The sequence below is a fragment of the Cyprinus carpio genome, chromosome A18 (assembly GCF_018340385.1).
Source record: "Cyprinus carpio isolate SPL01 chromosome A18, ASM1834038v1, whole genome shotgun sequence".
Lineage (NCBI taxonomy): Eukaryota > Metazoa > Chordata > Actinopteri > Cypriniformes > Cyprinidae > Cyprinus > Cyprinus carpio.
In genome coordinates, this window is record NC_056589.1 from 29452131 (window position 1) to 29477493 (window position 25363).

Genomic DNA, 25363 nt, shown 5'->3' on the forward strand with positions numbered 1-25363 from the left:
TCTATCTATCTTTCTTCCTTTCTTTTTTTCTTTCTTAATTTCTATCTATCTGTCTATCTATCTATCTATCTATCTATCTACTTTTTGCATATCTATCTGATTATTTATCTGAATTTTTATCTATCTATAGTCTTAAAACTTTTTAGTTAAAAGCATGTAGGTAAATAATAATAATAAAAAAATAGTTAGCTTTGTAAGTAAGTTGCTTTGGATAAAAGCGTCTGCTAAATGCATAAATGTAAATGTTGAAATTTTGTTGTATGAACTTATGAAATTATGTCATTCTGCCAATTAGAAACAAAGAAATAAGCATGAATGTGCTGTTCATTAATACACAAGCAATATTGCATAATGTTTGAATGTGTTTGTTTTGTGTGTTTCAGCAGAATGCTGCTCCGTCTCGATCCAGTGCATCAGATGTTCAAGAGAAAAACAACAAAAAGAAGGAGAAAGTGAAGGCAGAGGTGCACTAACACACACACACACAAACACACACACACACACACACACACACACACACACACACACACACACACACACACATGTGATCAGTGTGATTGCTGTGTTGTTGCATCAGCATCATTCATGTGACATTTAACAGCTCAGCTGCTCTCAGAGCTCATATTAGACCATATACTGACCACATCGCCCCCTCTCTCTCTCTCTCTCTCTCTCTCTCTCTCTCTCTCTCTCTCTCTCGCTCTGTCTCTCTCTCTCTCTCTATCTCTCTCTCTGTCACCGGAGCAGCTGAAACCGTGGCCTGCATTCGTCTCTGGTCGTTTGCAGCTTTATGAGCAGCTGAAGAAGGAGAGCGATGCTCTTCTGGCGGAGCGGGCTGCTGGTGGTCACTCCATCAGTGTCCAGCTGCCTGACGGACAGACGCTGAAGGCCACAGCCTGGGTCAGCAGCCCGTACCAGCTGGCCTGTGCCATCAGGTGAGAGCATTTACTCCTCATTCATTCGAAAAAAAAAAAAAACTCAAATCTGACACAAGATGATGCATTTGAGGAACTCTGTTGACACTTTCAATGAATCGGGTACAAATTGGTCCAATTCAGTGTTGTTCAGAGTTAGATATTATTATAGTATCAATATTTTGAATGAGTTGTTATTTGTAGGGCCCAAGCCCCAAGGGGGCTCCTCCTAGGGTTTTCATCTGATCCCCACCAAACTCGGTCAACATGATCTCAAGACATGGCAGATGCAAAATTGCAATGAACGGTTTGGCTGTGGCAAGGAGACACAATTATGGCGAGAAATGTGAAAAAGGCAGTGTCTAATAACTTTTGCACACACTGTCTGATTTTGATCAAACTTCAGCAGTTTGTTGTATGAGGCCGATCACACAAATGTGACTATTATGGTTTAAAGTTATAGTGATACCAACTGGCAGCATGAAGTGTGTCTCTTTTAAAAATGCTTTGAAAGCACATGCTTATTTTTACCCGATTTGCTTTAAACTTCATCAGAATAATTTAAAAACACTTGAGGTCTTAAATACTGTTGCCATGGCAATGTGTCAAACTTGAATATTCTTTTCAGGTGCTTTAAAGGCACTTAATATGCTTAGAATTTCATGAAACTTGACACACATCAGTATTTTATGATCAATAAAATACAACTCATAAATGGGCGTGGAGGAGGCGCTCTATAGCGCCTCCTTTTGATAAAAGTGGGGGGTTAGTTTTTTCTACAGACACCAGACTCACTACATATATTGTTATGGAAGCAGATTGGTCTCAAATATAATTCACGCAAAAAACACGATTCACACATGCGTAGACAATTCCACATGCATGAAACCTAATTCACGTACACACAAAAAAAATTCACGTGCGTGAAAAAAAAGATATATTCACAAAAACCAATTCACATGCGCAAAATACAGTTATATATTCATAAAATACATTTCACAAATGCAAAACACAATTCGTAGATATACAACTGTGCACAAAAACCTGCTTTAAAATGTTTAAAATGTACGAGTGTATGAATGTACACGAAATCGTCATTTACTACGAATCCACTCGGATTTGTGTGTGTGTGTTTTTGAGACTTTCCTGGCAGAGCTCTCTTCCCACGTGGGTCTGTCGTACTCTTTAGCCAATCAGATGCGAGCTTACCATTCAACCAATCATATCATAAGCCACTGAGAGTGCATTCAGAAGCTCGCAGGCAATCGGGGAGACGTCAAGAGAGAAGCCCATAGAAGCCCTGGCGTTACATTTTAAAAATACTATACAAAATAATTAATCAGAATACTTACACCTGCTCACTCACGCCAGAGAACTCCCCGCTCAAGCTCTCCGTCTCTGCAAGATTAACGATGGCAGTTTGCACGCACAGCTACTAGAAGATTTACATCTGTCAGACAGGTTGCTGACGTCATCAAGCTTAGTTTGAGTCTGCGCGTCAGAAACGGAAGTTCTAAAAATCGCTAAAAATGGGCTTCAATTGTCTCAATTGAGTTCCAATTGGGTCGCTGTGTCCATTTCTTTTACTGTCTTTGGGATTACTGATGTAAAGGCTTAATTTTTTCCCTTCTAATTAATCCATATTGCGCAAAAGGTGCTCAGAATCGTGCTCCTTGAATGCAGTCTCAGTGGCTTATGATATGATTGGTTGAATGGTAAGCTCGCATCCTGATTGGCTAAAGAGTACGACAGACCCACGTGGGAAGAGAGCTCTGCCAGGAAAGTCTCAAAAACACACACACACACACACACACAAATCCGAGTGGATTCGTAGTAAATGACGATTTGTACATTCAGACACTCGTACATTTTAAACATTCAAAGGTTTTTGTGCACAGTTGTATATCTACGAATTGTGTTTTGCATTTGTGAAATGTATTTTATGAATATATAATTGTATTTTGCGCATGTGAATTGCTTTTTGTGAATATATATTTTTTTTTTCACGCACGTGAATTTTTTTTGTGTGTACGTGAATTAGGTTTCATGCATGTGAAATTGTCTACGCATGTGTGAATCGTGTTTTTTGCGTGAATTATATTTGAGACCAATCTGCTTCCATATATTGTTCTCATCAAGCCGGACAACTTTCTAATTTACAGTCATTAGCTATGACCAACAGGATGTCAGCTATTTTGGTTTGAATGTGGATTTTTGGAAAATTCAGGCTGTGCATTATTGCATACTCCTCCTAGGAGAATCATGCAATTCACACCAATCTTTGTCAACATGATTCCAAGATACCGAAGATTCTCAATTGCAAACGGATTTTGGAAATCTTGAACCATGTTGCCATGGTGATTTATTAAAATAATAGTAAAAAAGGAATCAGTAGTCATCTTGTATCTTCAAAGTGCATTATCCAAACTCTTCAAAACTTTTTTTTACATACGGAGAACAAGTCATTCTGAGGAAACATGCTTAGTTTCATAAATTAAAAATGCTCAGGGGCCAACAAAAAACTTAAAACTATAAAACATTTCAGCTGACAGATGAAGGCTGTAATACTTAGGTTGTCCACCAGAGTCATAGGATAAGAAATCTTTTAAGCCTAATCGTCTTTCTGCTCAGTTTGCATTATTTAGATTGACAAATAAATACATAAAATAAGTTGGTATGTGTTGTACTGGTAATATAGTTTTATGTAATTATTTTACAAAAATTTAAATCTCCGGAAATTTATCCAAAGAGACATGCATTGCATTAATTATCAGTTCATGCATTACCTGGGAATTGAACCCATGACTTTATCTTTCTATCTCTTAACATTCACAGCCTTACAAATAGAGCCCGACCGATATGGATTTTTGGGGGCCGATGCCGATGCCGATATTAACTCGAAAAGAGCCGATTTATAAGCCGATATTTTGATTTTGAAAATAAACTGGATATTAGACCCATTTCCTATAAACTACACTTACACAACATTCAATAGTAAAATATCTGCCTGTTCTATGTATGTGGGCTGTATAAACCATTTTCCCAGAAGGGATTATGTTAAAAAAAGCCTTAGATTACAGTCTCAATGACTAAACATTGCACATCAAAAGTATATATTTTTTAATGATTAAAAGAACACTGCATTAGAGGAATCTTTGCAGAAGTAGTCCCACACTTTGCTGCTACAGCGTTCACCTTTTTCAGCCATCTGTACGGCAGAAAGAGAGACAGAGAAAGAATAAGCATGTGTATTAATAATATCACCATGTATCATTACTCATGTCATCATTAGAATTATAATAATAATAAACAGGGATCTCCTACATAGGCTAAAATGAGAAATATAGAGAAATATATATATATATATATATATATATATTATTTGTCAAGCAATAGGTGTTACCTATTACCTACTTATATTTAACTATATTATTACAACATTTTCCTGTTATGTCTGTAAAGCTGCTTTGAAACAATCTGTAAAAAAAGAAGAAAAAAAAGCGCTTGTTCAGCTCACATTTATTTACATGTCCCCTCTGGTTTAATCATTTCTGACGCACCTACTGTAGTTACTGTAACTACACTATATTTGCTCTCACAGACACATTCACAACGGACCCGTATATCTTCTCCTCTTCTCTTTGTGCAGTCTGAATCAAAACACCGTCATGCGCTGGCGAACGTAAAGTTAGCCTACTGTTACTGGAAGATTACGGAATCAATTCGAAGTTGAATGGTTAACGTTAGTGTCATGAACACACCGCTGTCAATTCTGAGAAGAACCACCTTCAAACAAGTTAATAGCAAGCATTTAAGGGGCCTGCTAAAAAGGAAGCTATGTTTGCGTTAGAATAACGTAACAGTTGTTGTTTTTTTTCGAGGCACGCTGTACATAACTTCTAGTCATTGACTACACGCGCCCCGCTGCCACAGTTACGCGGTCATTATGTGGGAAACAGTGCAGATATATTTAGAATAAGTTAAACGCTAACGTTATAGTTTGACCTCTTATTAACGTTCGCGCTCTTCCACTGATAAACATGGTATTAGCTTTGTGGCTAATCTAATATAGCAATGCATTAGCGGCTGTAGTGATGTTAGAGAATATTTAGAAGTGATAATGATAGGACCGCTTAGCTAGAACTACCACACTGCTTTTATATACAGTGTATGAACTAAATCTACAATCATTTCACATGACGAACGACAGACCTCACCGTCAAAAGAGTACATCTCAGTGGCTCGGCTGATAGCTTTCTTCTGTAGTGGATTTCTGGCGCTGTTGTCAACTGGGGAGCTGCAGAGCTCCCTCTGGTGGGAAAACTATGCAACACTCATAACATGAGTGAAGCATGAGACTGTTTTTTTATGTTTCATCGGCCGTTATAAACGCCGATGCCGATTTGAATGCAATTAGCTCATATCGGCCGATAATATCGGCCTGCCGATATATCGGTCGGGCTCTACTTACAAATGCCTTAAAGGGTGTTGATGTTGTTGGTTTGTTTGTTTGTTTGTGTGTATGTAGTCAGGCTCTGGCGGACAGTTGTGTGATTGCGCGTGTGAACGGAGAGCTGTGGGATCTGGACCGGCCGCTGGAGACTGACTGCAGTCTGGAGCTGCTTCGCTTCGACCACGAGGACGCACAGGCCGTCGGTTACTCACCACACTTCCATACTTGACTGCTGAAGGTATATCTGAATGTAAATGAACAGATGTTGTTGTGTGTCTCAGGTTTACTGGCACTCCAGCGCTCATGTCCTCGGCGAGGCCATGGAGCAGTTTTACGGCGGATGCCTGTGCTATGGGCCGCCCATCGAGAACGGCTTCTACTACGACATGTTCCTTGACGGACAGAAGTGAGTGGAGGTGTTCGACATCCGTCTGATCTGATCAGAGCTCCTGTAGCTCAGCGTATCTGCTGTCTGTTCACAGAGGAGTGTCCAGCACAGAGTTTGGAGATCTGGAGAACATCTGCAGGAGCATCATGAAGGACAAGCAGCCCTTTGAGAGACTGGAGATCAGTAAGGAGACGCTGCTGGAGATGTTTAAGGTGAAGAATCGCTCAGTTTGCTTTAATAGTTACTTCATCACATCAAAAGTCTTCACTACAGCCTGCAAAAATAAAAGCTTGGTTTAAGTTGAAGAAATTATTACAGAAATATATTACTGTTGTACAGTAAACCTGTACTTCTCTAAGTAATAATAATAATAATATAATTTATTAAAACATTATTTAGGAATTTTTTGTAAAAGCATTTTCTAACCCTAAATAAAACAAAGTCTTTCTACTTAAATCGCACATTTCTTTCAGTGTGTTGCTTGCTGTTTCTTTGCAAATAATTGTGCAATTTACTAGCATTTTCTGAATGAAAATTGTTTCTACACTAGAATTGTTACTTTGTCATCTGATTACCACCGTGTTTGGTAATTTTGTATTAAATCATAAAATAAAGAATGTAGAATTTCTAGAAAAAAAATAAACACATTTCATAGGGCCCTATTACTGATGTAATTTTAATAAATTATTACAAAAATTAATATTAAAAGCTTTATAAATTCTGTTGATTAGATGTGCTTTTTGGTTATTAAAATTTAATTAAACTATTAAAATGGAATCCAGAAAAAATTGTAATAATTTGAGTAAATATAAAACACCTTTCATAGGGCACTATTATTGTTACAGTTTTAACAAATTATTAAAAAAATTAAATAATTAATTTTAAAAGTTTTATAAATTCTATAGAGTAGATATGCTTTTTGATTAATTGAACCATTAAAACAGAATCCAGAAAGATAAAAATAAGAAAAACAAAAATTTGGGAAAGAATAAAGCACCTTTCATAGGGACCTATTATTGTTACAGTTTTAATAAATTATTAAAAATGTAATTAAATCATTAAAATGGAATCAAGGAAAAATAAAAACAGAAAACATATAATTTGGGAAAAAATTAAACACATTTTATACCCCCCTACATTTACAACCATTTTTTCATGATGTTCTTGTTCCAAAAACCATATTTAAGATCGCATATGAATATGGTATTTATTTAGTACCATCGTATATATCACGTTAAATCACAGTACCACGATATTGTAATCTGATCAACCTGGTCACAGTGTTTTTAGATTGACGCTGTGAAAATTAAATGAAAACACTTTTCATGTGCTTTTATTTTTCTAGTACAACAAGTTCAAGTGTCGGATCCTGAATGAGAAGGTTTCCACTCCCACCACCACCGTCTACAGGTAACACAGGACGTCTGCTTTCTCCGTACGGATGCTATAAAGCCTCTTTCTGTCATGAATTCATACTCTTCCTCTGCTAGGTGCGGACCGTTGATCGATCTGTGCCGCGGGCCGCATGTACGGCACACCGGCAAAATCAAAGCGCTCAAGATCTATAAGGTACTCAGACACCTTTAGATCACTCTTACAGGTTTTGATATGATCTTAAACAACGTTTATACTTCTGTTTTTATCAGCACTAGCAAGTTGGTAGTGATTGATGTAAAATAAATGCAAGTACAGATGCTTTAGAGCTGCGGTTCTGCAGGAAAATGGCTTTATAGTGTGATATTAATGTGATATTGTGATGTTCAGAATTCATCCACGTACTGGGAAGGCCGTTCGGACATGGAGACGCTCCAGAGGATCTACGGGATCTCTTTTCCTGACAGCAAAATGCTGAAGGAATGGGAACGTTTCCAGGAAGAAGCTAAAAACAGAGACCATCGCAAGATCGGGAAGGTGTGTGAGAGTCAGAGCTGGAATAAATGATTCCCTCTGGTTTATACTGATCCAAGTCACAGATTCCCAAACTCTTTCATCAGCTGAACCCCTTTGACCTAGAATATTTACTTCTAAGTCATTCTGAGATTGATTGAAGTCAATATATTTAAGTAATTTAACAACACTTTCACGTGTTCCGGTTCTGTGATGTCGGATAATTGTCATATGACAAGCAGATAAACACATGACATATTTAATCTTGTTTTAAAATAAAGTGTTTTATTTTCATTGTTTTATTTAAAAATTATTTATTTTAATTTGACATTTTTTGGGATTTTAATGAATTGTTAGCAAGTGTTCTATTTTTACTTTATTTTATTTTAAAACATTTTAGTGTCTTTATGACTTAATTAATTATTAATGTTTTATTTTTATTTTAAAATATTTTAATGTCATTTTATGACTTATTAATAAGCGTTTTATTTTGATTTTATATATTGATGCAAATTATTTTGATTGTTTTATTAAAAAAAGTTAGTTTGACATTTGTATTATTTAATTAACATTAGTATATTATTTTAAAATAATTTATTTATTAGAAAAAATTTAATTTTGATGATTGTTTTATTTTAAAAATATTTATTTTAAATCTACATTTTTATGATTTAATTAATATTAGTGTTTTATTTCGATTATTTTATGTTAGAATTATTTATTGTAATAAAATGTTTATGATTTCATTAATTATTACCTTTTCAATTCCATAGACCCTTGTATCATGGAGTGCAGTTTTGAAAAGAAATGCAAAATTAATTTTGTTCCAAGAATGCAAAAATGTAGTTCATTTGCATAATGTTGATTTCAGAATGAGCTGTTCAAAGTTTTTCATCTTGAACAGCTTTTCTTGATTTATTTTTGCCTGTGTGACGTGCGTCTCTTAATGACGGTGAGTGAATGTGTTTCTCGGCTCCTGTGAGGATCAGTTGGTCTCCGTCTTGTTCTGTTCAGCTGAAAGCTCCTAATTACACAAAACTAACGGCTTCTTGCTTTTTATCCCTCATTACTTGAGCTCTCTTACCTTATTAAAATCCTCTATACTGCATATAACAGCCGTGCCATATGGTTTAAAGTGCATTATCTTAAACTGTACTTACTGTGGTTATTTTAAATTGGAGCCAGTTTGTCCAATCAGACGTGTCTCTTCACCTCCTGTGGAGCGACGCATGTCACTTCCTCCTCATGTGTGACTGAAGGAGCTTGTTAAGATCTCGCTCTCTCATGGTGTGATTTGCAGGATCAAGAACTTTTTTTCTTCCACGATCTGAGTCCAGGAAGCTGCTTCTTTCTGCCGCGAGGAGCTTATATCTACAACACGCTGACGGAGTTCATCCGGGTACGTCAGCATACGAGCTCAAACTAAAGCACAATCAAAAACTGAATCCCACAGAGCCGTTTGTGATGTGTGTGTGTGTGTGTGTGTGCAGGAGGAGTACAGCAGACGTGGCTTCCAGGAGGTGGCATCTCCTAACATCTATAACAGCAAACTGTGGGAGACGTCGGGTCACTGGCAGCACTACAGTGAAAACATGTTCTCCTTCCCCGTTGAGCAGGACGTCTTCGCTCTGAAGCCCATGAACTGCCCCGGACACTGGTAAACCACAACTCTGTGCTGGACTAGATTTAATCTCTAAATCAAGACACTACAGGTGAACAGGGTAAAAATGTTTACTAATAGAGCTCACCATATTTACCCAGCTGATTAATAACAGTACATTAAGACACATTATCTAGTTAAATATGCACTCATTCGCATCTAGACATTGGATAAAGCCAGGCTGAAAACTCATGATTTTGGTGACACATTAGAGTTAAAGGTTTTTATAGAGGGGATTTTGGATGTCTCTTTTTATCACTCCGGAAATCAGAAAATCCTGTTAACAGATAGAAATAAACATCCTGTATTTTCACCATGTTTTTAGGAATAAAATGTTGTAAAAATCCATGTAAATGATATGTGAACAAATCCCTCAGTAAAAACCTTCAGACAACAGAGAGGAATAAAACTCTAAAATTTGGTGTGTGTAAGTGCTGCTGAAGTGGAGAAACAAACTTGTAAATATATCAATTGCAATTAAAAATCTACTGACGCATATAGATAAAGTGCAATAATAAAACCAAGTGAATGATATATTAACAAACCCCTCAGTAAAAACCTTCAGAATATAGAGAGGAATAAATCTCTAAGTTTTGGTGTTTGTAAATGCTGCTGAAGTGGAGAAAAATGATATGAAGATATAAAAACAATATAAAGATGTGCGTTTTTGCCATGTTTTTAGGGATAAAATGTTGTATAAATCATTGTGAATGATATATGAAATAACCCCTCAGTAGAAACCTTCAGAATATGAAGGGGAATAAAATTGTAAAGTTTAGTGAATGTAAGTGTTGATGTTGTGGAGAAAAAACTTTTAAAGGTAAGAATTGCAATTAAAAATCTGCAGACGTGAATAGATAAAGTGCAATAATAAAACCAGGTGAATGATTTATGAACAAACCCCTCATAAAACCCATCGGAATATAGAGAGGAATAAAACTGTAAGTTTTGGTTTATGTAAGTGCTGCTGATGTGGAGAAACAAACTTTTAAAAACATGAATTGCAATTTAAAAAATCTACTGGCGCGAATAGATAAAGTGCAATAAAAGAAACACTCAAAGTGTATTTTGGCTGGGTTTTTTTTTTCCACTAGTCTGAATGAAGACGTGTCATGGAAGCAAAATAGACCAAAATCTCAAAGTTGACCAGTGCATGAAAAAACACTGAGTTTCCTGTAGTGTCATGCCTTAAAGACAAAAATGGATGCTATGAAATCATACATTGACAATAAATGGTCGGCACCATATAATATTATAATATGTTGTCCGAGGATCACTTTATTGCTTTATTCTTGGTTGAACTGATTGTTGAAGCAGTCTGGATCAAACTCAGTCTGAATTAGGGCTCAAAAGACTCACTGAATCACAAGTTATAATGTCCGACTGAAGCTGAAAATCACTGAAAATGTACTTTTTGAAAGCAATGATTAAAATACCAGATAAGTGACAAACTGTAGTTAAAGATACATACTTTGTTGTATTAAAAATATTAATTGTATATAGAAAAGTATTAAAATATGTTGAAAATAAATATATAGGATATTATTTAGCAGTGTTTTGTAGTGTCAATGTAGTTTGGGTGTTTACTGACTGAATAATATTCTCTTTCTGCTCATGCAATATTCTTGTTTTTAATCAAGCGTTATCTGCTTCTCTCCGTCCTTCATCTCTCCTGCTCTTTCTCTGTCTGTCAGTCTGATGTTTGGTCATCGGCCGCGCTCCTGGCGTGAACTTCCTCTCAGACTGGCTGATTTCGGTGTGTTGCATCGTAACGAGCTCTCAGGGACGCTGACGGGCCTCACGAGAGTCCGGCGCTTCCAGCAGGACGACGCTCATATATTCTGCACTATGGATCAGGTAAAATAAAAGCTTGAACTACTCCACCACGAATCCCACAATTACCTGTAACGCCTTTAATGAAGACCTCTTACAGAGACAGAAACGAATTGTTTGCTCATGTGTTTCAGATCGAGTCGGAGATGAAGGGCTGTCTGGATTTTTTGCATTGCGTCTACGATGTCTTCGGCTTCTCCTTCCAGCTGCATCTCTCCACACGTCCGGAGAAGTTTCTGGGCGATATTGCCATGTGGAATCAAGCCGAGAAGGTTCCAGAATAGCATCTTTCCTGCTGTCTTTGACATTTGAGCTGTTTTTTTTTTGTGCAGTATTAACTGAGTTTTTATTTCATAGCAACTAGAGAACAGCCTGAATGAGTTTGGAGAGCCGTGGAAGCTCAATCCAGGAGACGGGGCTTTTTATGGACCAAAGGTCAGAAAACCTTCAGACTGTTGTTCTCTTCATAAATCAAAAATCATTTTCGTTAACTGAAATAAAACTGAAATAAAATCTAATATAATATTATAATATTATAATATATATTTAATGTTTTATATAATATATATTTATATTACATCAGATGAAAAACTTTTAAAAAACTACTTGTACTTACATTACTTAAAATTAAATAAATTAAAGCTAAATAGATTACTGACATACTATACATATTCATGAAAATTATATATTGATAATGTATTGAAAAATATTAAAATATGTTGGAAAGAATTGTATTGGATATTATTTATCAGTATTTCGCTGTAGTTTCACTCATTTGGATTTGTTGGTTTTTGAGAGCACATTCAAAGCTGAGAAAAAAATTATATATTATATATATATATATATATATATATATATATATAGTAGATTTTATATATATATATATATATATATATATATATATAGTAGATTATACATATTACATAATGAGATCATAAAGTTGCTAAAATTAAAATGAATTAATATACAAATAAAAGCTATTTTTTAATATTTATATATACACATATATACCACACACACACATATATATATATATATATATATATATATATATATATATATATATATATATATATATATATATATATATATATATATATATATGGAGAGAGAGAATACTAAAATAACACTCCATAAATAAATAAATAAAAGTCCATGTTATTCTGGGTTTTTTAAACTGAAACCATGAATCATCTCAAGCAGATGTTGTTCTGCAGGAATAATACTCATCTCTTGTATTGTAGATTGACATTAAGATTAAAGACGCCATCGGCCGTTATCATCAGTGTGCCACGATCCAGCTGGATTTCCAGCTTCCCATCCGCTTCAACCTGACGTATGTGGGGTGAGTAGAGCTCAGACTGGCTGTGAACGCTCTCACGGCTGTGACTCAGAGTTTAACCGTCTGAACCGCTGCAGGAGAGACGGGAGACGAGGACAAGGACCGACCCGTGATCATTCACCGCGCCATCCTGGGCTCCGTGGAGAGAATGATCGCCATCCTCACCGAGAACTACGCCGGGAAATGGTGAGGAGCACAAACCGTTCCATTATTCTTAACTAAAACTAAGAAATCGATTCCAGTAATTGAAATTAAATTGAGAAAATAACAAAATACTATAGGGATTTTTACAGTTCTCCTTTAAATTGTTAAGAGGCGTTCAGAATCTTTGTAATGAATGAAATCATTTTGATGACTGGTGATTAATACTAGTTTTATTGTAGTAACTGTGATATTTGTGTGGTTCAGGTCCGGTGCTGTCATATATTTTGTGTTGAGGAAATAATGGTGTTATATCGGATTTAAAACAGTTGATAGTAAAGATTAATTGAAAAATACAATATTTAATATTGTAATAAAAATATTCTGGAAAAGAAAGACAAAAAATAACTGTCTTTTTCTTTAAAGCACATTCAACATCCATGTTATTTGGGGATGTATAATGGGGCATTATATGAAATTTAATAGGACTTTTATTTTGAAGGCAACAGAAGCAGAAAAACTAAAGAAAAATAAGTTGAAGTACTAAAAGTACTAAAAGTACTAAAACCTTTATTTTAAAAGGCAAAATGAATAATATGATAAAAACACATCAAATTACTAAAACTTTTAAATAAAGATTGAAATAAAGCAATAAGCCCCAAGAAGCTGTTATAAATTCACTGTAAACCACGGTTTCACGGGGCTTATAGCTTTTATAAAACAGTTATTCCATATACGTAGTAAGGTTTCACAGAATAAAGCAGAGCAAATAAAGTGTAATGATATTAATAAAAACAGTATTCTTCCACCAAACAATGTAGTTCCTCAGAAACAGTTGTGGTTGCAACAAAGTGGTTGCCGAGCAACAGATAAATGTAAACAAAGATCTATGTTACTTTGTAATTTACAACAGCTTCGAACGCAGCTCAGCCGATCAGAATCAAGAACCAGAACTATCCGTTTTATATACAATATCTCAAAACAATTTAGTTTTTATGCGCATTTATAATTATCTCTCTTATCCTTTAATCACGGTTACATTAAAAACTACTTTTGCTGCTGTCTTTAAAACTCCTATATGTTAATATCTTGTTAAGTCTGCTGCGATTGGCCAACCTCTTTGCATATGTAATGAGATGTAGTTGACACTTCCTCTTCCTTCAGTAACAAAACTACATCCCATTTAGCAGCATTACATCACATTTCCAGTGATGTCAGAAAAGTGGGAACACTGTACAGTGAGTTCCTGTAGTCTCAGAAAAGCACACGCTGGTGTCATCAAGCTGTGTGTGTGTGTGTGTGTGTGTGTGTGTGTGTGTGTGTGTGTGTGTGTGTGTGTGTGTGTGTGTGTGTGTGTGTGTGTGTGTGTGTTTGGTCAGGCCGCTGTGGCTGTCTCCACGTCAGGTGATGCTGGTGCCTGTGAACCCATCTCTCGAAGACTACGCCACACAGGTACAACATCTGCTCTGAGATCAGTCACTGAACAACAGGTGCTCAGGAAGGATCAAGATCCGACTGGTTGTGAAACATGTTAAAGACAAGTTGAAAAAAAAACATAATTCCATAATTTATAATACCATGCACTGATGAATAGTGCATAATAATACCGGGAAAATTTATTAACTCTGGTTTTGTGTTTCAAAACCTGCCTCCAGTTGTTTTTAAAGCCAAATTAAAGCTGAAAAGGTTCTTATTGTGAACAATTCATTAGTGCATGCCCATAATAACAGAAAGCAACTGTGTCCATAATCGCTAAAAAGTAATGTGCAATTAATTTCTGGTGAGCAAACCGAGCAGGTTTTAGATGAGTCGCCTTTATTTCTAAAGCGCTTTATACAGTACAGATTGTTTCAAATAATCTCAATGAAGCAAAGCAGTGTTATTACATTACTGCTTTTTGAAATTAGTTACTTATAAACTGAATTTCAGTTTTAGTTTTAGTATCCTTCCTCAAATTGTTTGACAGCATTTATTCATTTTTCATGTTTAAAAAAAAACAATACTATTTATTTATTTAGTCATTTTAGCTTCTGTTTTAATGATTAATCTCTAAGTACTATTAATCTTACTGAAAATTTAATAAAGATTAGGTTAAATTCTGGTTGTACTTATGACTGAGATAACTGAGATGTAATAATTATTAGAGCAAATACACAGATTTATCTAGTAGATTATTTATGATTTAGAGAAGCAATGCAAAAGATCAATGTGTGTCTAACTAGGAACAGAAATGTTTTAGTAGAGGATTTTTAAAGCTATTTTTGTATTGCAAACTTCATCATCTCTGTAACACAGGTATATTTGTAGCAATAGCCAAAAAAACATTGTACGGGTCAAAATTATAAATTTTTCTTTTATGCCAAAAATCATTAGGATATTAAGTAAAGATCATGTTCCATGAAGATATTTTGTAAATTTCCTACTGTAAATATATCAAAACTTAATTATTGATTAGTGATATGCATTGCTAAGAACTTCATTTGGACAACTTTAAAGGTGATTTTTCTCAATATTTAGATTTTTTTTGCACCCTCAGATTCCAGATTTTCAAAAAGTTGCATCTCAGACAAATATTGTCCTCCTAACAAACCAGACATCAATGGAGAGATGATTTATTCAGCTTTCAGATGATGCATAAATCCCAATTTTGAAAAACTGACACTTAAGACTGGTTTTGTGCTCTAGGGTCACAAATATGAGAAAAATGCGGATTCTTTAATGAAAGGATGATAGTGTAATTATTGAGCTAAAGCTCATGTTTTGTGTCCGTGTTGAATCAGTGATATTACCGAGTACCTTCCTCGGTCTTCCTCCCGCTCCAGGTCTGTAAGCGGTTTGTTGAAGCTGGTTTTATGGCCGATGCTGATTTGGACTCCAGTTGTCTTCTGAACAAGAAGATCCGCAACGCGCAGCTGGCGCAGTACAACTTCATCCTGGGTAAGAAGCGAGCGTCTGAGTGAGTTTGAGGCTCCTCTCTGGAATGCACGCATTGATATGTGTTTGTCGGGCAGTGGTGGGCGAGAAGGAGCGCGCCGCTAACAGCGTGAACGTCAGAACCAGAGACAACAAGGTGCACGGAGAGCTGAGCGTAGAGGAGGTGATGGATTGGGTTGGGGTGGTGTTTGTGTACCCGATGGTGGAAGGAGGAGAGGAGGACTTCTGAGACGAGACGCAGCGTCACTGATGGACAGGATGAAGGGAGCTCTGAGACGTGTGGGGTGAAAGAGAGAAGAGGGTGCTCTGTGAACGAAGGGGGGTGGTTAGTTACCTGTTAAATGATAGTTTGGTGTCAAAGTTTGCAATAAAGACTCGAAGAATCACCATCATGTGTCGTCATTTGTGCATTTGGAAGCTTTATCAAATAATTATATAAAAATACAAAACATAAACTAATTGAAAATGTTAATAAAAATAAGTATACCAATACTAACACTGATACAATATTAGTCTGTTTTTATTAGTTACTCTTAACCTTAAATCACAGTACTTTTTTATTAACGTGTTTGTTTCTGCTCACCCAGGCTGCATTTATTTAATCAAAAATATTGTAAAAATGTTAAATATTTTTATAATTTAAAATATCTGTTTTCTGTGTAAATATATGTTAAACTGTAATTTATTTCTGTGATGTCCAGCTGTATTTTCAGCATCATTACTACAGTCTTCAGTGTCACATGATCTTCAGAAATCATTCTAATATGATGATTTGCTGCTCAAGAAACATTTCTGATTATTTTATTGTTACAAAATTAATGAACGCAAAGAAAGAAATTCAGCAGCATGGTTAATGGCAGAAAAATATATGATTCAGAGAAAACTTTAAACCAAGAAGAACTTGGATTCTAAACGATGCTAAAATGAATGAAGCACAGTTTCTTTCTCGTGCTTTGTTGGTGATCAGCCGCTGGGACTTTTATGTGAGCGGAAGCCGGAAGTTCATCGGCGGCGGTGTTCGGGATGACGGCGAACGGACAGAAATGGGTTTTTGAGCGCGGACGGAACATCACGAGCTCGTATATGATGCTGTTTCTGCTGCTGCTGGACATTTACTCCACGTGTGCGATCGGTAAGAGGCCAGACTCGAACACAAACACACCGTGGTATTCATACAGTATGTGTGTGAAGTACCATAGTATCACTGATACAGTACTGGAGTATCATGGTATAACTACAGTATTTTACTGTCTGACTGTCTGTTGTTTACATCTGTCTTTAAAATATATTTAATGCATGGATATCTTAATGCACAGATCGTTTCTAAATCTTTTATCAATAAAAGAGAAGCTTTAAGCAGGCTTGTGATCAGCTAAGAGCGATAAATAATTCAATATGGCTACACAATAATAATAATAATAATAAATATTTTCATTTTTATTATTCAGAATATTTACATTTTAATATTATTTAAATTATAAAAAAATAAACCATTCAAACAAAGTAATGTATTTCTGTTGTAATAATACTAGTGTATTGTAACATAAAAATAGCTGTTAATTAATTATTTATTCAAAATAATATTTTGTTTCGTTGTTATTTTAATTATACAGATTGAGCAAATCAATGCAAATGTTACTACTGCAATAATACTGCACTGTAAAATAACTATGATGATTTAATAATAATAATAATAATAATAGTAATTATTATTATTATTTAAAATAAGATTTTTGTTTCATTTAAATTATAGAAATTAAGCAAATCCCAAAAAAATTATTGCAAAATGCAAAATGTTCTCTATATGTTCTCTATAATGATTATTAAAAATTATATTTTTGTTTCGTTATTTTTTAAATGATAGAAATTAAGCAACTCTAGAAATGTACGACTATTGCAATAATAATACCGTTGTACTGTAAAATAAATATAGTATTCAATAATAATATTCATTATTATTATTCAAAATAATATTTTGGTTTCACTGTTTAAATTATAGAAATTAAGTAAATCAATAAAAATATATATCACTTTTGCAAAATACTATTGTACTGTAAAAAATATATATTTTTAATTATAATATTAATCATTATTATTATTTGAAATTATATCTGTGTTTCATTATTATTTAAATTATAAAAAATTAAGCAACTCAATAAAAATCAGTAAATATTGCAATAATAATACTATTGTACTGTAAAATAAAAATAGTATTAATATTCATTATTAATGTAAATTAGCAAATTAAACAAATTGAAAAATATAGTGCTATTGCAATAATACTGTTATACTGTAACATACAAATGAGTGTTTGATAATAATACAAATAATGTTATTATTTTATTGAATTGTATGAAATTGTATTGAAGCACACTCCGGTCAGCAGTGTCTCTCTCTCTCTCTCTCTCAGCGTATCTGAGCTCTCCTCACGTGGGTCAGGAGCCGCCGTACACGGCCCAGCAGAGCCCGGTGATGACCAGTCCGGTGGCCCTGACCTCGTCCTCCGGTGAGTGAGACTCCAGCTCAGTCTAGAGCTTCAGCAGATTCATGTGAGTGTCCAGCATAAACACCTGCTGTGTGTGTGTGTGTGTGTGTGTGTGTGTGTGTGTGTGTGTGTGTGTGTGTTCAGCTGCCCCGGCGGTGACCGATAACGACCTGTCCAGGTGTCCCAGCGGCGGCCTGTGCTCCAGACTCCCGGCCGACTGCATCATCTGCGCGTTTCATCACAACTGCAGCTACGGCCGGCCGGCCAACTTCACCTGCAGAGCCAAAGCAGGCGTCCACTGTGTGGTGAGATTTCACTCGGACCAGTTTGGAAAAGTATGGAATTTGATTTGAGCCTTCTCCAGGTTTTGAAGAGTATGGAAAAATATTTGCATTTCCAGATTTTTCCCTTTATCTAGATTTCTATAATAGAAAATAAAGCAATAATCCCCGTGAATCCGTGGTTTACAGTGAATTTATAACAGCTGAGCCTTCGTGCCTCTTAACGCCCCCTAGCTGTTATAAATTCACTGTAAACCACGGCTTCACGGGGATTATTGCTTTTATAAAACGGTTATTTCATATATGGAGTAAGGTTTACAAAATAAAACAGAGCAAATAAAGTGTAATGATATTAATAAAAACAGTATTCTTTCACCAAACAATGTAGTTCCTCAGAAACAGTTGTGGTTGCAACAAAGTGGTTGCCGAGCAACACACAAACGTAAACAAAGGTGTGTTACTTTGTTACTTTGTAATTTTCAACAGCTTTGAACGCGACTCAGCCAATCAGAATCAAGGACCGGAACTATCCGTTTTATAATGAGAAATTATAGAATTAAACTTAATAATGTGTTTTCATGGCAGCTGTTTAGTGATTGTCAAACACTGAATGAATTCAAGGTGCATTTTTTGCAGGTTATATTGCAGTTTTTTTCTTACAGTATTCTTAAAAGGTTTTTTGCTAAACTAAAAAATATACAGACTTTCTTGTGCATGAGAAACTTGCACACTGATCCATCAACTGCAGCGTCAGCCCGTTTCACAGTGTGTTTTCTGGCTGCCACGGAGTGTGTGTTAAAGCAGAAATAAGGCTTTGAAATATGATGCACTGCACTAACACAAGCCAAATTTTGAACACTATTTTTTGCAGTACCAGTCTTTTTATAGACTGTTGAACTTGGCGAATAGGACAATACATATCTCTGTTACTTCATGTGCATCCATGCTCTGCTTTTCTTCATAGTAAGATGACAGTGACGCATAAAGGAAATGTGTTATAGTATATAAAACTAGAAAATGTAACACTTAAGCATGCTAAATATTCAGGTGTGCATGTGAATAGTTTCTGGAGCGCACGAAAACCTTTCTTGTGTGTGTGCAAAAGTCTGTATGTATGCAAGAAAATCAGTGGAAAAACTCCTGAGAAAATCTAAATATTCACAGAAGACTGTGCTCTAAACCAGATATAAAGCTGAAAATAATGCTGTAAGAACCGTTTATGTTAAATATGGTCTGAGAGGTTTGGAAAAGAAAATAATTTTTAATTACGTGTTAGTTTATTATATCTACCCTTTTTTATAATAAACTAAATTAGTCTCTATACACAAGATACAAAGACTAAACAATTACTTGCTTTATGCAGCTTTCATAAATAAATATACTTTCAGTCTTATTTTAGTATCACTGCGATACAGTTATAGTTTTTGTTAATATTTTGAATTACATTTTGTTTTATGTTAATTTTCTATATATTATATATTGATTTTTATTTCAGTTTAATTTGCGTTATTTTAGTACATGAAGGTAAACTAAATGGAAATGAGTAATGCTGCCTTGTCATCGAGCTTAAAATAAATACGTTTCTGTTTTATATTTTTTATTATTTTATTTTAAGTAATGAAAATATTTTAAGGTTTTAGTTAACAATAATTACCTTGAATTACATTAAATATTCAATATACAAATTATTCATTTTATTGTGTTTTTGTAATTTTTATTATTTATTTTTTGTCTTTAAGTATGTATATATATAGTTTTTATTTAATTTCAGTTTTAGGTTTAGTTATATAAAGATCAAGATAAACTAAAGGAACATGAGAAATGTTGCCATGGCAACTAACTGCAAGAAATATATATTAAAATGATTCTATTTTATTTGAGTTAACATTTATTTAATTTCAAGTAATTATTTTTTGTTTTGTTTATGGTTTTAGCTAACTATAATAACCCTAAACTATATCAATTATTCAATATACAAATTATTCATAATTTATCCTCAATTTTACTTTTTTTTTTTTAATTTTCCAAGTGAACTACACATTCTCAATTCCTCTCCATATACATCTATTATTTGTATTTTCCCTAATTTCATACTGACTTCATTTCTAACAGCCTCTGAATACATTTGTGAAGTAGATTATATGCTTTATACACACACATCTGTGCACTTTTGAAATCAACCGGATCACCAGGTTTAGTAATCAAGTTAACTAAGAAGAGCTCCGATGCTTGATGCTTTGTTGTGTGTGTGTTTCAGAACGAGCGGAATCGGCCGCAGCAGAACTTCTCGCTGACGCTGGACTGTCGCTTCTGTTGGCAGCTGGATCCGTCTCAGTACCGCTGCTCGAACTCCACCAGCTGCATGACGGTGTCGTGTCCGCGCAGACGCTATAACGCCAGCTGTGCGGTCCTGGAGCACGTGCACTGCCTGGGTACGACCTTCACACACACATTGTGCTGCATAAGCAAAAACAATAAATGCAGGACTACAGACAGCGCTAGCAACACCACGTCATGGGTTTGATTCCCAGTGAGTGCATGAACTGATCACATGTGTACATTAAATGCAATGTAAGTCACTTGTAAATGAATACTTTACTTAACCTCTTAAGTGCCACCGGCCGCTCTTTTTTTACGTCACATATCTTAGTAATAATCATAAATTACATATAAATTTGAAAGCTTAAAACCTCAAAATTCATCCTGTGAAAACTGTCATGAAATCGGACATTGCTAGCCATGGAAATGGTACTTTAAAATCTTTGGGTGGAGTCAGGTGTCATATTACAAAATGTATTAGAGTCAAAACTTTTTATAATCTTGACTAAATACATATCGGCGGAAAGGTCTGAGTCTCAAGATTCCATATTTGGTGGTATTTTGTGATAGAAGTAACATTGACAGAGATATTTGTGACAGAAAAATGCATTAAAAAAAATTCAGTGGAGTTTTGATGACACCCGGTGGCTGTTTGTGGTATAACGCCCTAAATTTAATTTTTTTTCATATCAACTTCAAATTTGAAACATAACTTATTTAGATATAAGGCTTTAATTTTATAGCGATTTTGGATTAAAAAAATCTTTTGAAAAATCTTTATTTTATCTAAAATAAAAAAAACTGGTACAGTGCATTTTCTTTACAGTATATGTAAACTTTTTGATATTTTAATATTTTAAAATGATTCTGCAATAATCTGCAGATCATCTTCTTAAAAAAAGAGTCCAACCTTAGGTCTGTATTCCAAAGCATTCGTGAATTATAATTCAATTTAAGTTTGAATAGTGCACTTTCACATCTATATTCAAAGATGAAGGGTGGCACTTAAAGAGTCCTTAAAGGGACAGTTCACCCAAAAATGAATAGTCATCATGTACTCTCCCTCGTGTCGTTCCAAACCTGCGTGAGTTTCTTTCTTCTGCTGAACACTGAAGATTGTTGGTAACCCAACAGTTGCTCGTCTCTATTGACTTGAATTATATTTGTAAGGCAATAGCATCTGCTGTTGTGTTCAGCATTCTGGTTCTGAGTTTCAGCAGGGTCTTTCCTTCATGTGTCTGATGTGTGTTGTGTTGTTCGCAGGGAAGCGAGTGTTCCAGAAGCGTCTGTTCTGTAACTGGACGGGAGGATATAAGTGGTCCACAGCTCTGGCCCTCAGGTGATTCACCTCACACTCATCTGAATGATGTCATACACCTGTACGAGCCTCCGTACTTTCATCTGGATTTGATTCATGAGTAAATTCACTGTTCGCTTTTTTGAAACCATTCCTGAGCCTCACGATTTTAGACTCGTTCGGTGTGTACAACAACAATAACTTATGTTATAACTATGCCTATTACTATAACAGTAAACATAGCGATAACTACAATAAATATAATCATAACTATGGCGATAGCTATAATGATAAATATAACTATTACAACTTTGGTGATAACTATACAATAACGATACATTGTTATTGTGTTGTGGGCGGGGCCTGAGCAGTATGACATCATTAGGGCTGTCAAAATAGCTGTAAAACTTATTTAGAATTTTGTATTTGAATATTATCAATATTCAAATTCGAATTTAAGAGGCATGATTTCAGTGGGGGGGGGGGGGCGGGGGGGGGGGGGGGGGGCTTTTGTTTGTCTCCTGAGGCCACAAGAGGGCGCATCAAACTAAATATTACTGATGAACGTTTATTCAAAGCTATAAAATAACAAGGCAATCTGCAACGTTTTTCATTAGTATGTGGATTTTTACTTTAAATTCAATTAATATTCTAAATTCGTATTTGACAGCCCTAGACGCCATACTGTAATTTATTTAATTTTTTTTATAGTGTTGTGCTAGCAAGAAATTCTATAAAAATCATATTAAAAAAATATAAAATCAAAATGAAATAATGTAGCAGATATTGCTCATTAATTCCCTTTTTGCCCTTTTTGAGGTCATTTATTTATTAGGTTTATAATATAATATAAAAACAAACTGAAGCATTTAAACTGAGATCTTTAAGCTAAATATTTTCAAACAAACGTGAACTTGTGAATTCATATATAGTTATCTAAGTAGAGTTTAGAGTAGAGTTTGCACTTTACTACACCTGAGAGACACATTTACACTGCTGGTCAAGAGTTTGGGGTCAGTGAGACTTGTAATGTTTTTTAAAGAAGTCTCTTCTGCTCATCAAGGCTGCATTTATTTGATCAAAAATACAGAAAAATACAGTAATCTTGCAAAATGTTATTACAATATAAAATAATGGTTTCTATTTTAATATCCTTTAAAATGTAATTTATTTCTGTGATGTGCAGCTGTATTTTCAGCATCATTACTCCAGTATAAAGTGTCACATGATCTTCAGAAATCATTCTAATATGATGATTTATTATTAGAATTATCAACAGTTGTGCTGACAAATATTTTTTGGGAAACTGCGATACTTTTTTTTTTGTTGTTTGTTTGATAAATTGGGCAAAAGAACAGCATTTATTCACAATATAAATCTTTTCTAACAATATATGTAAATCTTTGCTATCATCAACAACTGAACGGGGATTTTGTTAGATTTAGTAAGTTCAAAAGAACAGCATTTTTTTTTTTTTTTTTAAAGGTCTTTATTGGCACTATTGATCGATTTAATAGGTGTATATTGTTAAAAAAGATTTCTGTTTTAAATAAATGCTCTTCTTTTTAACTTTTTATTCATCAAAGAATCCTGAAAAAAAGTATCACAGGTTCCAAAAAAATATGATAATAAATAAGTATATTAGAATGATTTCTGAAGATCATGTGACACTGAAGACTGGAGTAATGATGCTGAAAATACAGCTGCGCATCACAGAAATAAATTACATTTTAATGTATATTAAAATAGAAAAGTGTTATTTTACATCATAATAATATTTCACAATATTACATTTTCCCCTGTATTGTGTCGTGTTGTCGGTGTGTGCGCAGCATCACTCTGGGGGGCTTCGGAGCGGACCGCTTCTATCTGGGCCAGTGGAGGGAAGGTCTGGGGAAGCTCTTCAGCTTCGGCGGTCTGGGCATCTGGACGCTGATCGACGTGCTCCTGATCGGTGTGGGATACGTGGGGCCAGCCGATGGCTCTCTCTACATCTGAGGGCTTGAATGTGACTGTGACTCTGACTCCTCCATCCCAGATTTCCAACCCGATTCGCACGTGTCGCGTCCAAACTCCCACTGCGGCAGATTCCCATCTGCTCTTCAGCAGCACGTCTGACAGACACCATCAGAGGAGGACAGCAGCGTTAGAGGCGATGCACAGTATGCATCTAAACTCATCTGTGTTGGTGTTTTTACTGCTAGATGTATATATGAGTTTATATATATGAGTGTTGATTAAACCAGGGAAAATCTGGAACCAGTTTGAATTTGTTGATTAAAGGTTTTGTCAGAGGGATTTATCGTTTTATCACTCCATACATCTGAAAATTATGGAAGTTTGTTTTTTGCAACTGAATAAAAATAAATAAAAAAGGTTATTGTGACTTTTTATCTCAGACATTTTCCCCACAATTCTTGCAAAAATGTATCTGTTTATAGTTTTTTCCAGTGAAGATTGTTTTCTGCCACAGAATAAAAATAAAGGTGTTTGCAACTTTTTATCTCACAATTCTCACAAACACAAAACAAATAAAAAAAAAACCTCAGAATTCTGAGAAAGCATCAGAATTGAGACAAAGTTGCAATTATCTTTGTTATTATTCTTTCTGTGGCAGAAACAAAAAGATTTGAATTGGAAGAAAAAAGACAGAATTGTGAGTTTATGTCTAAAAAATTCATATTATTTCTTCTCACAATTGCAAGTTTATATTTAATTGTACTTTTTTTCTCCAAATTCTGAGTTTATATCTTTTTTTTGTGAGAATTTCGGTAGAAAAAAAGTCTGAATTATGAGATAAAATGTTGCAAATACCTTTATTTTTATTCTGTGGCAGATATATATATATATACAGTACAGGTCAAAATTTGGAAACATTACTATTTTTAATGTTTTTGAAAGAAGTCTCTTCTGCTCATCAAGCCTTCATTTATTTGATCAAAAATACAGAAAAAAATGTAATATTGTGAAATATTATTACAACTTAAAATAATAGTTTTCTATTTGAATATACTTTAAAAAAACAAAATTATTCCTGTGATGCAAAGCTGAATTTTCAGCATCATTACTCCAGCCTTCAGTGTCACATGTAACATCCAGTCTATCACATGATCATTTAGAAATCATTCTAATATTCTGATTTATTATGAGTGTTGGAAACAGTTCTGCTGTCTAATATATTTGATGAATAAAAGGTTAAAAAGAACTGCATTTATTCAAAATAAAATAAAAATTCTAATAATATATATTCTAATAATATATTTTCTTTACTATCACTTTTTATCAATTTAACACATCCTTGCTGAATAAAATATTTATTATTTATATTTTTTTAATATATTTTCTTTACTATCACTTTTACTGACCAGTAGTGTATATTGTTATTACAAAATATTTATATTTTAAAAACAGCTTCTTTTTTTTTTTTTT

At 34.5% G+C, this 25363-nt stretch overlaps 2 protein-coding genes across 4 annotated transcripts in view; both read left to right on the forward strand.

Annotated features, from left to right (window-relative positions):
• The window catches only part of LOC109084929 (threonine--tRNA ligase 2, cytoplasmic-like), a 16720-nt gene extending 987 nt beyond the window's left edge, over positions 1 to 15733 (forward strand). The window contains exons 2-19 of one of the 2 annotated variants that reach the window (XM_042775764.1): positions 384 to 464; positions 748 to 935; positions 5443 to 5566; positions 5649 to 5773; positions 5850 to 5967; positions 7101 to 7165; positions 7246 to 7324; positions 7520 to 7666; positions 8943 to 9041; positions 9133 to 9299; positions 10997 to 11159; positions 11270 to 11407; positions 11493 to 11570; positions 12380 to 12480; positions 12555 to 12663; positions 13998 to 14070; positions 15441 to 15555; positions 15630 to 15733. In XM_042775764.1, the coding sequence (XP_042631698.1) occupies positions 384 to 464; positions 748 to 935; positions 5443 to 5566; positions 5649 to 5773; positions 5850 to 5967; positions 7101 to 7165; positions 7246 to 7324; positions 7520 to 7666; positions 8943 to 9041; positions 9133 to 9299; positions 10997 to 11159; positions 11270 to 11407; positions 11493 to 11570; positions 12380 to 12480; positions 12555 to 12663; positions 13998 to 14070; positions 15441 to 15448 (1863 nt within the window). In that variant the 3' untranslated portion in view covers positions 15449 to 15555; positions 15630 to 15733. The remainder of the gene's footprint in view (positions 1 to 383; positions 465 to 747; positions 936 to 5442; positions 5567 to 5648; positions 5774 to 5849; positions 5968 to 7100; positions 7166 to 7245; positions 7325 to 7519; positions 7667 to 8942; positions 9042 to 9132; positions 9300 to 10996; positions 11160 to 11269; positions 11408 to 11492; positions 11571 to 12379; positions 12481 to 12554; positions 12664 to 13997; positions 14071 to 15440; positions 15556 to 15629) is intronic. The other variant, XM_042775765.1, reaches the window with a different exon arrangement.
• A 785-nt stretch (positions 15734 to 16518) lies between these two features.
• On the forward strand, positions 16519 to 24560 carry tm2d3 (TM2 domain containing 3). Of its 2 annotated transcripts, none has more exons than XM_042775767.1 (6): positions 16519 to 16684; positions 17963 to 18058; positions 18182 to 18372; positions 20576 to 20750; positions 21901 to 21976; positions 23767 to 24560. In XM_042775767.1, exons 1-6 carry the CDS (start codon positions 16576 to 16578, stop codon positions 23930 to 23932), a joined length of 813 nt encoding a protein of 270 aa, XP_042631701.1. In that variant the 5' UTR covers positions 16519 to 16575; the 3' UTR covers positions 23933 to 24560. The 2 variants fall into 2 exon arrangements, with proteins under 2 accessions (XP_042631701.1, XP_018919744.1); XM_019064199.2 differs by having other exon boundaries at positions 16523 to 16684; positions 18182 to 18342.
• Positions 24561 to 25363: the final 803 nt, after the last annotated feature.

Bases quoted from the DNA above. Each gene is read 5' to 3' on its own strand.
- tm2d3 (XM_042775767.1), top strand. From the start codon at position 16,576: ATGACGGCGAACGGACAGAAATGGGTTTTTGAGCGCGGACGGAACATC. The intron at 18,373-20,575 runs GTATGGAATTTG...TGTGTGTTTCAG, and splicing joins ACTCGGACCAGTTTGGAAAA to AACGAGCGGAATCGGCCGCA. The intron at 20,751-21,900 runs GTACGACCTTCA...TGTTGTTCGCAG, and splicing joins GGAGCACGTGCACTGCCTGG to GGAAGCGAGTGTTCCAGAAG.